This window comes from Anabas testudineus, chromosome 22 (genome assembly GCF_900324465.2).
Source record: "Anabas testudineus chromosome 22, fAnaTes1.2, whole genome shotgun sequence".
NCBI lineage: Eukaryota > Metazoa > Chordata > Actinopteri > Anabantiformes > Anabantidae > Anabas > Anabas testudineus.
Genome location: NC_046630.1, coordinates 13,157,086 through 13,174,321, shown reverse-complemented (window position 1 = coordinate 13,174,321; position 17,236 = coordinate 13,157,086). Strand labels below are relative to the sequence as shown.

The window sequence follows — 17,236 nt, the reverse complement described above, 5'->3', positions numbered from 1 at the left end:
CTAGTCCTTTCTTTGCTTTATCCTACTCATCAACCATCACAGCTCCCACAGGACCTCCAGTGACTCTGCTGGCTGAATAACTCACCTGTACCAACCTCTTCCAACACTATCTTGTTTAGCTGGATCTCAGGTCTGCTGTTCACCAGTGTAGCAGCAGAGGAGTGTCAATGGCAGGCTCTGCTAGCTTCAATAGGATTTCATTAGCATCATTGGAGAGAAGAGACAGATTAGACCTGAGATAGTGGAACTCATTAGAGACGAGCCCCGACTCCTTTGGGAGGCACACTGACACACACAACATATGGTTTCTGCTGCACCAGTTTTAAATTTATTAATCATAATAGCCTAATGACCCCCATCTCCACCATTCTAAATGACCTTCATTACGTACAAATTCAGGTAAGCTTCTTCTTAACTACAGTTCTCAAAGGTAGTCTCGACTACTAATGCAAGGTGACCTTTATAACTACACACATCATCAGAGTTTTATTCATCAGAGGCAATATCTGATTTCCCTTGAGGTCTTCAAACCAATTAGAATCTCTCTTGTTTGGAGACACATCGAAAATGCCAAATACAGAAAACACTCAGCTGCACAGCTGGAGTGTAAGTGAACTACAAATAATTAACACAGCTGCAAAAGCAAATCATCCGAGTCACCACACACAGGACACTTAGAGAGGGAGAAAGAACAGTAATTACGTCTTACACAAACGTCTTCCATACATGGTTCAATACAGAGCAAGAGCTACAAGGCAGTTAGTTAAGTTTAGCTAGAATACTTTAAGTAAAGAGAAACAGGTAGCATTGTCATGTCCAAAGTTCAAAAATAGACCTACCAGCATCTTAAACAGAACGGTAAACATGCCAGATTCTGAGTTGACGTGCTGCAGATGCTCCAAATGTGAAGCTCTCAGGTCGAAGCTGGGTCCTACAGTAGGACAATGATTCAAAATAGAGCTTGGCTAAGAAACAAAAGGTGGCTCTTTTGGAACAGCCCTCACAGTCCCCTGACTTGAACACAATTGAAAAGGGAGGTCTTAAAACATGCTGTGTGGGTAAAACAGTCTGAACGTATATATCAGAGCTTGAAGTGATCTGGAAGGACTAGTGGGTGAGAACTCCTAAATCAAGAAAAGAAAGGCTCTCGGCTGCAAAAAAAAATAGTGTTGCAATATCTTCCAAAGAGGCTACTGAGCATGCCCAGGTACTTGTTATTTTAATGAGTAGGAGTAGGACCAAAGATTCCCCCAAACTATACCCAGTGGATCAACTCAACCATTGCGAACAAATAAACACAGTGACCATGCTCTTCTTCCACATTTGACCCTCAAAATGCATTTATTTATATTTGGAAAATAAGATTTAGTTAGAAATGATCTTTATTTAAAGGTCAGGTGTTGCTCATCTCATCCATCTTCACACCTGCTTTGTTGAATTACTGCTGGTCTCACATGTCAGAATTCAATTATGGCCAAGGCAGCTGCACATGCTGGTGTCCAAACAATGCGTCCACCTGTTTATATTTTCTTGTCGGCAGCGGGTCTGCATCCAAAAGTCTATTTGTTAAAGGAAAATCGGTAGCGCTAAACCAGCTGATCAACCGAAGGTTAATGGATCTTTTAAAAGTTCAAATGCTGAACACTTACAGAACACGTCAGTGTGAACGTGGCCTTTGTTAGAGAGAGAGATGCTCGACTGCTTTTGGACCCGTTATGGGCTTTGTTCAGTATTTTATAGACAAAACATGTTTCCAAAACCAATAATGACAGTAATCAATGCTGTGAGACCTACACTGTAGCTGTAAAGACATGTCTGTCTCTATCTATATGTGTTGTTGCTCAGCAGCGAAAGTAAAAAAAACAATTCTTCAGCCTGGACCTACATCTTAAAACGTCCTTCTTTCACGCAGATGATGTCCTCATCTCTGGTTTATCTGTCTCACTGTCAACACGCGGGCAAAATCGAGCACGCGTAGAGAGGGGGTTGGGTCACAAACACAAACATCCCATCCACGGCGCAACAAGCAAACAAAATCTCACTGGCAGGAAAATCCACAGAAGTCTGACTACACAGTAACAGCAGTCATGGCCAACCTTTTTACAGGCAGAGAGGTTTCTTTTGTGTTCTCACACTGCCTGTGAAAACAACTTGGACGTGTCTGTTTTGAAGTAAATCCCATTGTCTTCTGGTTCCCATTATAGAAAAAAATATATATATCCACTTTTACCTGAATGGAACTGGTTGAGTTATTAATCTCGGTGCACACAAACACATAGACACGTTCATTCCTTCTGCTGCCGGACTGGCTGTTGATTCATTGTGTCGAAACAGATTCAGGTCTTTGATGTATCATTGTTGTCAGTGCTAACCAAATCACTGCTGTGCATGAAAGGAACCCCTCGGGTCTCCAAAAGAGACAGCCGACTTTTCTTTCACTACCTTCTCTCAGAGCAAGATATCCAGGGAGGTGTTAAGATTGAACAGAGGAAAACATGGCTGCATGTTTAACAGGGCGTTTGTATTCCTCAGCTTCACGTTTATTTTGCTGTTTTCCAACAAAAGGAATTTCAGTCTTGTCAATTTTTTTTTTTTTTTTCCTTTCTGTTACGCCGCTTCGTCCCGCGCAGAGCCCTTTTATTGCTACAAGAGCGTGTTTGAAATGTATCTAAGTGAATTGAAAAGTGCACATATTTTCCTCTGAGTGGATTCTTTTACGGGGTTCAGTTTGTGCTTTCACATCCAACAATAGGGGCTGACAAATGGAGATATCTCAAAAGCCTCCTTCAAAATGACATGACCGATATTCCACCTCATTTCACCACAACAAACCTGCTACGATTCTGGGGTATTGTCAGTGTGCTGCTTTTGTAGTGGCACACTTACTTCTGTGATCCCTGTAGACATTTACCTTTTATTCTAGCCCTTCTAACCTTGTTTCCGCTCTGTGTTTCTTTTTTTTGTTTTTTTTGCCTCCACCTCTGGCACTCATCCCCATCCATGAGTCAAGGCAGGAGAAGTGATAGTTGCCAGTGAGTGTATTGAATTGTATGGTAATCGCACTGAGAAAAGGGCACACGGTGCAGTTGTGTTTCTAATGAGACATGGAGGAAGCAGGCTGACCTCTGTAACCAGGGGGGGGGCTGTGGACATTTATCATCCCAAACACATGCTGGTGGAAGGGGTGAGGGTGAGAGAGAGAACACACTGCCCTCTATTGGAAGCAACACGACACTGCAAGGGAGGAAGGAATCGAGGGTGCCACAAAAAAGACAACACAGAAAAAGAGAAATTAGGTAGTAGAGTTCAGTGCTGATTGTTTGAAGCTTCACTGTAAAGCAGGACTGTCTGTAGCAGATAATAGATTTGGCTGTAATGGTACACTATAAGTGTAAACCACATAATCACTGCAGCCACTGTGGTTCTGCAGCACTTAAAAAGAAAAGAAAAGAGATTGATGGAGCCGAGCTTCAGCGAGTCGCTGATATGCGCAGTCCAGAGCCATACAAAAGGAAAAGTGGAGATTTTCCACAACCAGTTACAGAGCTAAAGACCTTGCTCTCAGCAGTTCGCTCACTCCGTTTTGCTCCTGATGTCTAAGTTTGATTACAAGGAAATTGATTTCAAAGAGCAAAAATGAGTCCAGAATGTGCTAAACTGCACCCTGCATGAAAAACATATTTTTGAAAGTGCAGACGCAGTGTTTCTAATGGTTGTTTCGTTTTTTTCTTGATTATGTCATCATACTGTAAGTGATTTTGTAGGAATACCTTCTTTTACCTTAGCAGTTTTGGATATTTTTTCACTGTGTCAGAGGTAATGCTTGCTGCAGCAATCTCATTTAACTACTCACATGTTTTTTTAAATGGCAAAAGAGTAATACCAACAGGGTGTAAGTCCATCCCACAAAATCTTCCAATGCTCAGTAACTTCCCAGCCTCATGTCCAAAACATAAATCTTTAAAAACAGGTCACAAAGAGTTTCATTTTTTAACAAGGCTCAGGCCACAACAGCTGGGCATCGTGGTTTTCAGCAAACATTATTCAAATTGGAGTTAATGGGATCTATTTTCAGTCATGGATTAATACATATTTGGTGCTGTAATGAGATTTCAGGCCGTAGCATCGTGAACAATATGTTGCGTCAAATGAAAATAAACTACAAGGTCTGCTTGTGTATTGGAATGAGAGAAAAAAAAAAAAAAGAACATGTTACCCAGTGCAACAGTGTGGCCAAATTTCATTAAGAGTTTTTCAACAACACTGGAGCTCTATGGCACAGTGGAATAAATTATGTGTTAGCAAATTCACTGTTGATTTCACAGGATATATATGTTGTTTTCTTTTTTCTTGGTTAGAGTGCTATTGCGTGTGTTTTTCGACAAAAAGAGGAAGTGAAATTCACAACAGTGCACTGTAAATTGCAGTATCACAAAGAGGCACCGCCAACTGTGCTGTACTACACCTCGGTATACCTGTGCAATCCCTCTGTGTTCAACAACAGACTCTCAACAGCGCACGCTGTGTGGCCACATTCACACCAAGAATCACCTGTGATCACTCCAAGCGTCCGTGGTTTTTTGGAAAACGTTTAGTATCATTCAGAACATGAAGCTGGAAGGCTTTCCTGCCTGAACCAGAATTGTTATTAAAGTTGTTGTTGTTTTTTTGTTTTGTTTTTTGTTTTGTTTTGTTTTTTTATATCAGCACTGATTTTCAGCTTCCAAAATGCTGCTCGCTTACACCTTTTCCCACCAGAATGGATCCTTAAATCTGCACTTTGAAGTGAGACAAGTGTCTGAAGTGTGAACACATAAAGGCGAGTTGGCGGGTGTGTGTGTGTGTGGGGGGGGGGGGGGGGGGGTTTAAAATGCAGGCTGGGCCAAAATATGTTCAAGGAAAGCCTTGGATCTTACCCCAGCGCCCTCCCCCCCTCCTCATGCTCAATTTGGGTTCTCTCCAGCCTTGTTTTAATTGTGTGAACCAAACCACAAACATAGTGTTCATGACAGAACTCCAAAGAGGATGGTGCACTTTAAAAAGAACTGTATTCTAACGACTTCCCCTTTTGTGTTCAAGCACAATATTGATCATCTATTGATTCTCTGATTAGTTTCTGAAATTCTAAAAATATCTTCAAATTGCCACTAACTTTTGCGTTTTTCCTCTCATCTGAAGAATCAACGTTATGCAACATGAGCATTTCTCTCCACGAGCCACTTCCAGAACCCCAAGTGTGAATTATATCCCCACCCCCCCAATAAAAAATCATGTACTTGTGTCTGCATTTGTTTGCTGGAAAAGGTGTTGCATCTGTTTTAGACCATGACAAAGAGCATCCGAGAGCAAATTCATTGTTTTTTCTGCTTTGTTTGCATCTCCATCAGCTGAGAGAAAATTATTTGCTTTGCCCTTGCAATCGCTGCGAAGGAAACACCATATTGCAAGAGGGAAAAATAAATTGCTTCTTTTTTGTCAACATCACACTTCTGTGTGGATGTGAGAATGAATTTCAATGGTGCCGCGATTAGTTTCACATCAGACTTTAAAATGAAGGATACACTGCTTAAATTTTCTTCTACCTATTAGGATTTGTGTTACGTGTGTGCGTGTGTGTGTTTACACTCTCACACATACCAAACCCTCCTGTTAATGGATTATAAAGACCAATTACACTTTTTTTTTCTTAAACTCACGCTAACCCTCACTGTTTCTGCTCGACTTTCCCCATTTCCCTCCTTCCTCCTCTTTCTTCCTTATTGTCTGACTTCCTCATGTTTCTTTCCCATCATTCATAGTGTGACTGTTCTCACCTTCATCCATTTCTGTCAGTTCCTGCTGTGTTCTTGTTATTCCACTGCCTCATTTCTGCTTATTCCTTCCTTTACCTCAACTATTCCCCTGCTACTTTCTCATCCCTTTTCACTCCCACCTCATTTCTGTCTCCTTGTCTTTTTGGCTAGTGCCTTTTTCCGATTGCTACCTATCATTCTTTTTCTCCCATTTTCCAGGTTCCTCCTTTATCTAAATCTGCTCCTTTATCTCCCCTTGCAGCGTGGAGGCGGCAGGCTACCAGCGAGTGCTGCAAGTGGACCTGGAGGTGAACGGGCTGATGGTAACTCAGAGGGGGAGGGAGGTGACGTGGCAGGTGGAGTATCCACTTACCCGCACCGTGACCAGTGAGGTGCAGACCCTCATCCGCCTGGCGCCACAGGACTTGGGCGGCATCGTTCCTCTAGCCATGGTAAGGAGCGGGTGGTCGAGCTGTGGAAGTTGGACATTTGCTTGTCGGCATGTGCTACAGAAGCTGGTGATAGTCGTGTAAAGTCATGTTATCATTCGAGTTAAAGCAGAATAACATCAACCAGAGGAGGAGGGTACACAATTAAAGGGCATCAGGGAACTTAAATGTTGACGCTGGGAAAAAACAGACCTGATACAAAAGAGGCGAGACTGTGCAGGTCGAACCAGAAGTAACCAGATTCTTTCAAGTACATGTAATTTTCCCTGCACTTCACACGCTCACTGTGCCCCACACATTTCTTTTTGTGATTATTATAACACACTTTATGACCACAGTCCACTCACACCCACAAAGGCATTAGACACTGACATTAAAACTGGACACCACCAATCAGATTACACTAAATATAGTATAAGTCTCAGTTAATTGGACTTTTTTGCAACTTTTAAGGCCTAAATCAAAAACCATTCAGCGCAACCAAAGTGACAACTTATTTCTCCTGAATATTAGATGGTAGCTTTTACAATTCCTTTCTCTCCCTCCCCTTAACCGAGTTAATTCACCTCATTGTTTCATTTCAAGCGCGGCGTGCCAGAGTACAGCACATGCAACAACACCAGTAGAAAATGTGTCAATGTGGTAATATGTGCTAAATTTAGAAGCAATACAAAAAAAATCACAACTTTACCAAAGTGTCAGATTGTGACAGCTAAACAAAGCAGAAGTTAAACACCCACCTCATTATATGATATTTACTAGAATGATAGTTTTGGTCGTTTCTAGGCAACAGCTTCTTCCAGCTTCTTTTGTTGGAGCTGTAATACAGTAACATTTATCCAAGGAGTAGCAAAGTTGGTGAACAAGCAAACTGCTTCTATATTAAGATCCTGCTTTCCCACAATATGAACGGGCAATTATTATAGCGTTTACAATATTTGATCTTAGGCATTGTAGCAGGAGCCCTGACTAACAGTGGATATCATTGTGACTAAGAAACATCCTCTGCTTTGTGCTGAGGGCTTAGCCTCAGCATTGTGTGTTAATTTTTAATTATCGCACAGTTAATTATAGATTTTTGCAAGTAGTAAAACAAACCTGTCACAAAATTAACTGTTCATTTCTAATTGTGCACACAACGGAGCATTTGGAGTCTAAATTAAAATGAAATAAAAAGAAATATATATATAAATACAAAATAAAACTATTACTATCCAATGGCTCAAGTCATTTTACCACTCAAGTTGTGCTTTTTAAAATGTCAGTAATCTGGTTAGTATGGCTCCTAGTGTGCTGAGAAGTTAATTGAGTTTGGATTTAGACAGTCCAAACATGGATGGATTGGCAAGTAGCGTCAGATTGCTAATTGTATTATGATAATTACTATGTAAACATGATAAACTGCTGCATAATTGTTTTCCAAAATTAAAAGAAAACCATTTGTATGCGGCAAAGAGATAAGAATAGCTTTCATTTTCATCTGTGATAATGTCCACGTAAAAATCAAATGCCTCCGAGCGCTTCATAAACTTTTATTGTGGCTATTTGGAGAGGCAGCAACTGCTGATTTATGGCAAGTAGAGTAGTCTTGAAAATCTGACTACATCTCTCAGCTTTTAATGTCATGATGTGTTTTTGTCTTTTTTTTCCCAGTGTATGCCTAGTTGTCAGAAAGTTGCATCATGCAGGTTTGAAATTGAAATTTAAGAAAGTGCTGGGAGAGTGAATTGCACAAGGACAATTTGAGTTAATATATAGAACAAATAAGACCCAAACTCTAGGTAATATTAATTAGTATAACCACATATACATGCACTGGTTAGAGGAGAGTGGTGAAGTAGTGGGGAACAGTGTCTCCAGCTCAACTTAAACTTTTCCATTAAGTTTATGCTAAAAGTAAGTTAACAAAAATCCCAACAGTTAGCTTAACATAGTTTTAGACAAGAATGACACGTCTGCTTATTCGCCCTCAGATCAACGGCTTTGAAATGAGAAGCGACTGCGTCACTATTCTAATAGTGCATAAAAATGAAAGTGAAAATAAATAGGATTTGAGATTGGACATAAAAACAACAGTGGAATGTGTCTTCCTAATCACAAGAGAGGAACTGTTCTCAGTAAGGCGATTAAGAAGGAGAAATGTTTTCTGTCTGTAGTTTTCTACATTACTTTTGAGATGAGGTTTGTGGAGGTGCACACGGTGCAGTGCAATCTGAAATACACTGAAGTTTTATCTGGAATGAATTGGGAGCCCCTGCAGGGGAGCATTTTCTGGTTGAGTTTTCCTGATGTGGGCAGCTTTCTGTACTGTAGAAAATGAAAAAGTTGAGAAATCTCAACTTATCAAGGCAACAAGCGCCTATCAAATTTTGCTTTGAAGTTTGTCCAACTTTGGCCTCTTAACTTTTGAATTTGAGAAATTCATATTGTAACACGTTTGAACTTTTGCTTCTGTACTTTGTGGTACCAATCAAAGTTAACTTGTACCGTACATTGTATTCTTGAAATGTTCAATTGAATTAATTCATCATCGTACTTCCAATTTCAGGTGATGCAGAAGTAGCACGAAATAAAATATGGCATTTATATTAGCTGGAGTTTTATTCTATATTTAATTATTGAGAAATAGTGATGATGCAGGGTCGATGACTTCAGCAAATACCATAATACTTACATCATCTGATCTGTCTGTTTACTGCACTAAATACAGTGGCGCTACAGTAGATGCCTGTATGTTGTACCATATTCCTCTATATCTGTACTTACATTTCTTTATATATATAGTTTTGCAGTTTATTGGCATTTATACAATATTGTTCTATTATTCATCAAGTCATACACATGTTTTGACAGCGCATATTGCACTTTCAGATCCAAGTAATGAATTAGAAGGATATAAGTCAGAGTCAGCAAATAGTTTGATTAAACTGTGTGTTACTAGGTGACATCAATCTTCACCTTTGCAGCAGAACTTGTTGGTAGACACCAATCATTGCTGCAGTGCTTGTCTGTGTACAGAATGCCAGACACCGCTGTTCAATAAAACTCTCATCTCTTTCAGATCTGCTTCTGGCTTCCACTCCTACACTCCTACAGAGAGACACACACACATGCACACACTCATGGAGTTTCTGCCTGCCAAAAATGAAATGCAGGACTCAGGTTTTCCTACATGGCTGTCTTGTTTTGACAGTTGCTGTAAATTGTCCTCAAGGATAACTGACTGAAACTGTGACAAATGCGTTAACACCACTGATGGAGACAGGTTCAGGGCGGAAAGTAAAAATAGGAAAGACTAGAAAGAAAAAAAAGCAACCAGTGAACAGGGGCATTAAACAGAAGTATATTTGTGTGAGAATAACTTGCCCAATAAGTTGTTAATGGAGGGTTGTGTCTTAAGCTTAGATTTTCGGACTCCTAGTGCCTGTAATCACTGCATAAAAGCAAACAAAGATCACTACTGGATATTCATCCTGCACAAATGGACAAAGCAGTAATTTTAGAGCATGTTATTTTCCTCCGAGCAATCTGTATTGTACTGTGGTTCAATCAGTGATTCACAATATTCTGTCTTTCTGCAGCCAGACTGGATATTTTACTAGGCTAGTTCAGTGCAGAACACATTCATCTGAAGTAATGCAACACTCATTTTAAAGTTAGATTTTACTGGACAAGAGAAGAATTCCAGCATCAGGATGAGATAATTAGAGTTGTTCTCAAAGCAATCACTTTTTATTCTGGAGGATGCTTAAGAAAATGTTGATTTATATCAAGAATCAGGCAGATTTCATAATTGCTAACTTAAGAAGTGGAAATTTGGAAGATTCAATAACTCCAACGAACTCCATCGTTTGATCAGGAGCAGTTTATGTGCTGCAGCATATCTTTTTAGAGAATCTGTTACCTCCAGCAGTTCAGTTTATAAGATTAGATTTAATGATCAAAAGTGCAAACTGAATCTCTACCCCCGCTTTACTCTATTTCAATTACTTGTAAATTGTTTGGCTTCTTTTTTTAATTTTTTTTAATTGGATTTGAGTCCCAGACAGAAAGCTGTGATGCTAAACCGAGACAGAGTGTAACCTGGAACCAACAAGGTATACAGGAAGAGAGACAGTGAACGTGTTTATTAACAAGCTTTCAAAAAACCAGTACATGATGAGAACATGCCAACTGAGAGTGTGCTACTTTTACTACATCCTCCCATGAATTTTTGATCTCTCGCATGCCGTGCTGTGCCTCTCTGTTCTCTCATTAGACGGGAGATAGTGTGGCCTCCATAGCTCTTTACAGTACATCCCAAACGCTATCATTAGCATTTTATTCATAGCCTCTGAAACGCACTCCGTTTCAAACTCAATAACATTAGCTTTGTGCTCATAATCCCACAGCATTATAATCAGAACCATTAGGAGGAATCTCAGCATTCGTTTTTTTCTTTTTCTCCTCTCCTTGTTTTTTGGTCATGGGTGAGTGCCTTTGTCGGGAATAATTATGGTTTGGCCAAATAATGCTTTCTCCATACTTACTCCATACCAGCATCTGACAGATCGTGACAGGCTGAGGGAACAAGGACAACAGAATTAATAAGAAACTGTGTCCTTTGCTGGCAAGAGCCACAGATAAAAAGGAAGCTGTTCTCATATCTGTAATTTACTCACAGCACTATCGCAGCATCAGGACCGGCCAGCAGTATTCTAGCAGGCTGCCATCAGTCATACTGTCAGGAACTGTATTTGGAAATGGCCTGGCAGAGTACTAATAGGTTGTGCATTGAGGCTATCCACTGGCATCCTAAGTGTCCTCAAGGCAGCATTAGCCATCTGCATGTGGCCATAATGCCCCTTATAGCTTAATTAAGTTCCCGCGCATATATACAGGCCTCTTATTTACTGCCCTCTTTCGCCTGTGCCTTTTGACAACATTAATTATCCGTTTTGCTTACTCCTTGTGAAATCAGCTTTATGCACCAGGCCCCTTTCACGTCCCCGATCTTGATCAAAAATTGATCATCTTATACTGCAAGTCTGAGAGGGAGACAGACAGACAGACAGAAAGATCAAGGAAGCTCTTTTCCAAACTTTTAGTTTTATTTATTTTGTGTGTTTTAGTTAATTGGAAAAGCAAATTCTATAGTATAACTTCTTTTTCTCCACATTACTTCTCCTAGCTGTAGTTAAGCTTGTTTAATCTTCTACTATGTATGTAATAGAATAAAAAATAGAATTTAAAACCTCTGTAATCAGATTTATAGATTTTTATGATTTACATGTATTTATTTATTTCACCTGTTGAATACAACACTGCCAGTTTGATAGAACAAACTTTTACTTTTTCATGCTGCGTTACACGCATTAGCATGAATTTTGCCTTTTTGAAACATTTACCTCCTTTAAACTGTAGGCCTACTTCTGGTCCTCACCAACTTCTTTGAGAACTGGCTTTGCTCCTAAATATGTTTAGGAGCAGATAGGCTCCCTAGTTGCAAAATACTCATTTTGTTTACCAGCTAGTTGCCAGAAAACCAACCCTGTCCATGATTTCTTCACCATGAATGAGTGTTTGGCCTATGAGGAATAGCAAGCTCACATGCTCCCACAGACTTCCCTCTTTCACAAAAAGTCAAGCTTCAGTCAAGCCTTCTTGTAGCAATGTGGATAACCCTTTTTCTACACTGCGTTCACACTGTGGCCAGAGTCACTGCATCTTTAAAGTGGGACTATTTATAACTGTAATCATGAGGCAGTGTTGAAGAAAAAGAGCAACACCTTGATGAATCACACACATTGTTCATGTCCTTTCTATAGCAGACACACACACACACACACACACACACAAAACTTTATTTCACTCCTGTCACCTAACATCTCTCTCTTCCCCCTCTCAGGACCCAGGATACAGGTTCTGTGTATGTCAGTCAGGCTTTACTTTGAAGCTAAGCCTGTCCATTCTGTAATTTGTTGTTGTGTGTTGGTTTATTTTTCGCTGGCTTGCCTTCCCTCAACCTGTCCTCTGTCAGTCTGGCTTGGGAGTCTTCTTTTTTTGCCAGAGCCAAGGTCCAGTACAGCACAACTCCCAGGCTTATTCTAATCAAAATGCCCCGAGGAACAGCAGAGGGATCCTCAAAATATGGGCAGCCTTATCGGGGGTCTGCCGATTTACCACTGCTGACTTTGGCATTTCCTCTCCTAATGTAACGCACAAGAAATTACAACGAGAGAAGAACAACAGCAGCTTAATATTTAATCTCACTAAAAGTATTTAGAGCTCACAGTACACAATAACAAAATTCAACAGATTGTCAGGCCAACAGGTTGGGTAATAAATCAATATCTAATTAATGAGGAGAGTATAAATCACTGAAAGTCCTGATTTAATAATCAATAGTGGTATTTCTTACTCCTGGTCATGGCAGAATGCCCCCAAACTTCCCCCAACTCTTTATTTGCCAATACTGCAAGTGTAGCTGCTTTGCCAATTGTGTTAAATCAGTGGAGACACAGGAGGTGATTATTCAGCGTATTTCATGCTCACAAAAAGACTTCAGACTAACTAACGTGAAATTAAGTATATGTAGTATACGTGCAAAGGAAATAATGTAATAATGTAAATAAAGTAGTATTCTATTCACCTATACTCATCTCCCTGAATTAAGGTTTTTCTCAAACTGAACTAAAGTAATTTAGAAGGATTCAACAGCTGCACCTGAAGTGACTGACATCTTCTTCACTTATAAGCCAAAAAAAAAAAAAAAGCAATTTTCCATCTTTTTTGCTCGTTCTATCACATCCTTTGTCGTTTCAGTTATCAGCCCGTCGCTCTGGCTTCTCTCTGACTGCAACATCGCAGTGCAGAATAACTTTGCTCCTGTGCCTTTTTCCCAAGCCATAACCATAAAAAAGATTACATTCTGCGCCGCTCTCCCCCTGCTGTTGTATCACTATTTTGGAAAAGGTGAGGAAAATAAAATAAAATCCTTGGACGTGTTGATTCCCCTGCTCTTGCTTTCATTTTATCTCCTGCTATAAGATGCGAGATGTTTGTATGTGTGCGCGGAGAAGACTGTGCAGGTTCTGGAGGGAATAGATTTTTTATTGATAATTGATATGAACAGAATAGCGGAGAGTGTTGCGGTGGCAATATGAACCCTGTAGGCCAACACAGTAGAGAACTTATGAGCTTACTGTCAATCTCAGCCAGTTAGTGAACACTTTAGCTGCGGTTCTCCATGGGTCAGACGCATCTGTTCAGTCAATGAATTATAAATTGCTAGCCAGCGTTAAGCACCGTCGAGGGCCCTCATATAAGCCAATGCCCTCTTCCCTCCTTCCCCTTTACCAAGTATATATCAGTCATTTGTCGTCTTTACACTCCCTAGTACACTTCTTGTGAGTGACAGCAGGTCATGCAGCACTTTACTGCACCCTGTCTCTTCTCATGTCACCAAGAGTTCACTAGGAAGTATTTGATTATGGGTCACACTTCATATACAGGGGCAACACGAGTAGACACAAACTCCTCACACCTCTGTTAACGTCTTTTTTATTTTTTAAGGATATAAGGATACAGACTATCCCAATGTTACTGTAACAAATTCTGATAGTAAAAAGAGGCATTGTGTGTGTATGGGGGGAACCTTTTTTAGGCCACTGTGTGCTACATCGTGAGTGCTGAAGTTTGTATTAACCTTATTTGGCCTTAGTTACCAGACGATCTTCTATGGGAGATTGCTTTGTATTTTGTATTGTTTTTAAAAGTTTGTTTTTTAGAAGGTGAGCTGAAGTCAACTTTTGAATTCATGCTGAAATCGTATTACTTCTCACCCAATCCTGTGGTTGAATCCTCGCTTTCACACCACAAACAAACCTTCTTTTTCAGGCTGTCTTGGTGAGGTTTGAAGCAGTACATATACATGGATCCCCATCTGAAACCGTACCTTATGAGCTTCTAGCTGCTGGTACTACTAAACCCTAGGAAAACCGAGGACACCATCTACCCACTGGGCTTGAACCCTGTTGTCCAACATTCACAAACTTGGAGACTAATCCAAAGTGATATCCAGACGCCAGCTCTCAAGTTATAGACCAACAGCAGGTTTTGTCCTTGAGCTTGAGGCGTACAGTAAAATACAGTAACTATTCTCTAAGCAATGCTTCTGTAAGTTGTCTGCTTGCACATCATTCATCCACAACCATATCAGCCCCCACACACTCCACCCTGGTACCCCAGCTGCACAGAAGTGTAATGGCCTTTTATCGATTCCTACTTCTCTCGCCGTCTTTCTTCTCTTCTCTTGCTCTGCTCTCTAAACTGCATTGAGAGGTTGTTAAGATAACCTTCTACATGAGGAGGCAGCTGGGCAGCAAGTGTGTGTTTGTGCTTATGTGTCCATGTTAAGGAGGCACATTTTAAGCAATTTTCCATGTTAACAGTCAGTAATTGATTAACTATGAACAACTTGAGTTTTTAAAAAACGCGATGCAGCAATGGCTGCGCACAAGCTGGGATGGAGAGCGGGGATGGTGCGGGGACAACTTGTGTTACCCGACAGCAAGGCACAGAAACAGGACACATCACAGTAACAGGAAATGTCAGAGATGGTAGAAAGCTATTGTAGCACAGTGATCTACAAACTACTTGAAAGGAAAGGACAGTACAATCAAATCTAAGATCTGTGATCTGTAAATTACTTTACATTTTATTTATCAGACAGTTTCCACTGAGAACCAGCTTAATTGCATTTTGTAAAATATAAGCACATTTGATGACTGCAAAACACTTAAGAAACAATGGGAAAGAGGCATGTTTACCATCGTGTTACATCACTTTTCCTTTTCATTGCACTTTTCAATCATTTGTTTGCAGAGTGTCTGTCTGTGTATAAACTACGATGGTTTTCCAAAGCACTCCCAAGGCCATGTGGCTACATATCACTCAACTTCAATGTCAGTACCACAGATCTCACAGCACAGCTGCTGTCATAAACCTGTATTTTTGGTTCATTTTATCATGAGATAAGATAAGATTATTATTTGTGCCACAATAAAAATGATTCATTATCAGCCTCATGATGGTTATGGTTATCACCACATACATAATATGTCCCTTTTAGGACATATTAGTACTTTAGAAATGTAAAGTAAGAAAATTAAACACAAAACAGTGTTAATGGTAATGGAATTATAGTCTTCCTATCCAAAGATTTACAAAGTATAACATGCAGCAAACATGCTGCATTTGAGAACGTATAATAGGTCAGCGTGACAAATAGAATTAATCTGACTTTTTAACATAATGATTATAACATAATCAAACATATAACAGGTGACCCTTGTGTGTCCACAGTGGACACTGGTTTCATTGGTTTTCCAGAGTAGATAAAATGCAAACCTTATCTACATGATCACAGGGACTTGTGAGTTCACTCTACTGTTTCAATGATGCTGTTTCAACGACCGTCAGTCCAAGAAACCTTTGAACATTTACTGCATCTATATTCCGTTCAGGTGGTGTTGCTTTTACATCCTGTTCATGCTGATTATGTTTGAAATATGTTTCATTACAGTACTGTTTGTCATGAAGGTTAGCAGTGCAGCTATTTGACACTAAACTGGACAGCCGCCAGCCCAGTTTATGCCGCCGTGGTCATCATCAACACTGTGCCACAGTGCTTGTAGTTGACCAGGTCAACAGTATTCCAATCCCACATGGAGCAAGTTGTGATGCACCATGTGTATGGACACCTGTCGATTACATTGCACATTTCCCACAGCAATTCTTGTCCACCACACTTACACCTACCAGGTAGATTTAATGGCTGTTTGCTGTCACACATTGAGTGTGTGACGAATAATGCAGCCATTTATACACATGAGTGTTGTGATTTCGTGTAAAAGTACACTCCACGACTAAGACGTGCATTTCAGCCCTTCATAACTGCAGGAGGGTATTAGGCAGGCAAGCATTTCCCAGTGAGAGGTGGGCAGATTTCATGGAAAAGCATATTGTCTTTTGTGCCTAATGCGTCACTCCAGCTGTCTAGTTAAATTTCACTTAATCTCCATGTGTGTGTTTGTGATCATGTTTATAATATATGAGTTCATTTGAAATTCAGTTCTTTGTGGCACAAGCATAGTACGTGTTGTTGGAGCTCATTAAGACCTCTCTTTGCATAACGTTGTTTCAGTGTTAATTGCTCATTAAGCCAAAACAGACATTACCCATCACAAGCCGAAGCATAGAACACACAGAGAACACTTTATATAGCTCCTTATTTGTCACCAGGGACTGTCCATTCTGTCTTATCTTATAATTATGAGCAAAACTGTTCATTATTCACTGAGGGATAGGGATGAGAGTTGATTTGAAGGTCTCAGATGGTGAGGCTTTATAGCATACAATGTTATTTGAATCGAGTCTGAGAAATGTGATTCTCCCACAAATGTAAATTCAGAGATGGACGGTTTGTATGGTTCCAGTGATTGCCATCATTTTTCCAAACTCCCAGCATTCATATTAACTGAAACCCACCTATGATACACCCACAAGCTTGTAAGATATTATTATGAAACCTGAAATGTATTAGAGGCTTAATGATTTTGCATCAGCTATGTGCCGAACCGGACTAAATGGCTCACTTTAGCCAAAAAACAGCCGAGTTTCTGTCTCTTCCTAAATTTCAGGAACTGACTTTGTTTCCCATGTGGCAGGCCAAACAAATTCACAGATGGTGTGAGAAAGACCCTTGATGAACTGTGACAGTCATTCACACTTCTTAAAATATGTGAAATATGTATGAAATGCTGGGGGATCACTTGCAAGCAGTTTGCAATGGCAGTTTAAAAAGCAGAGACTCAAGGTAAAATAGTATTTTTGCTGAAAACCTCAGTATAAGAGCTGAGATTCGATGGCATTGCTTATTTTAAAAGACCATGAGTAGATGCCAAATAAAGACCAACCAGAGTTTTATTGTAACATCACTCTTTGAGTGTAAAA

At 40.0% G+C, this 17,236-nt stretch overlaps 1 protein-coding gene across 1 annotated transcript in view; it reads left to right on the top strand.

Annotated features, from left to right (window-relative positions):
* Positions 1-17,236, top strand: part of LOC113148375 (transmembrane protein 132C-like) — an 81,024-nt gene that overhangs the window by 43,911 nt on the left and 19,877 nt on the right. The window contains 1 exon segment of the mRNA XM_026340064.1: positions 6,055-6,244. Within this exon segment, the coding sequence (XP_026195849.1) occupies positions 6,055-6,244 (190 nt within the window).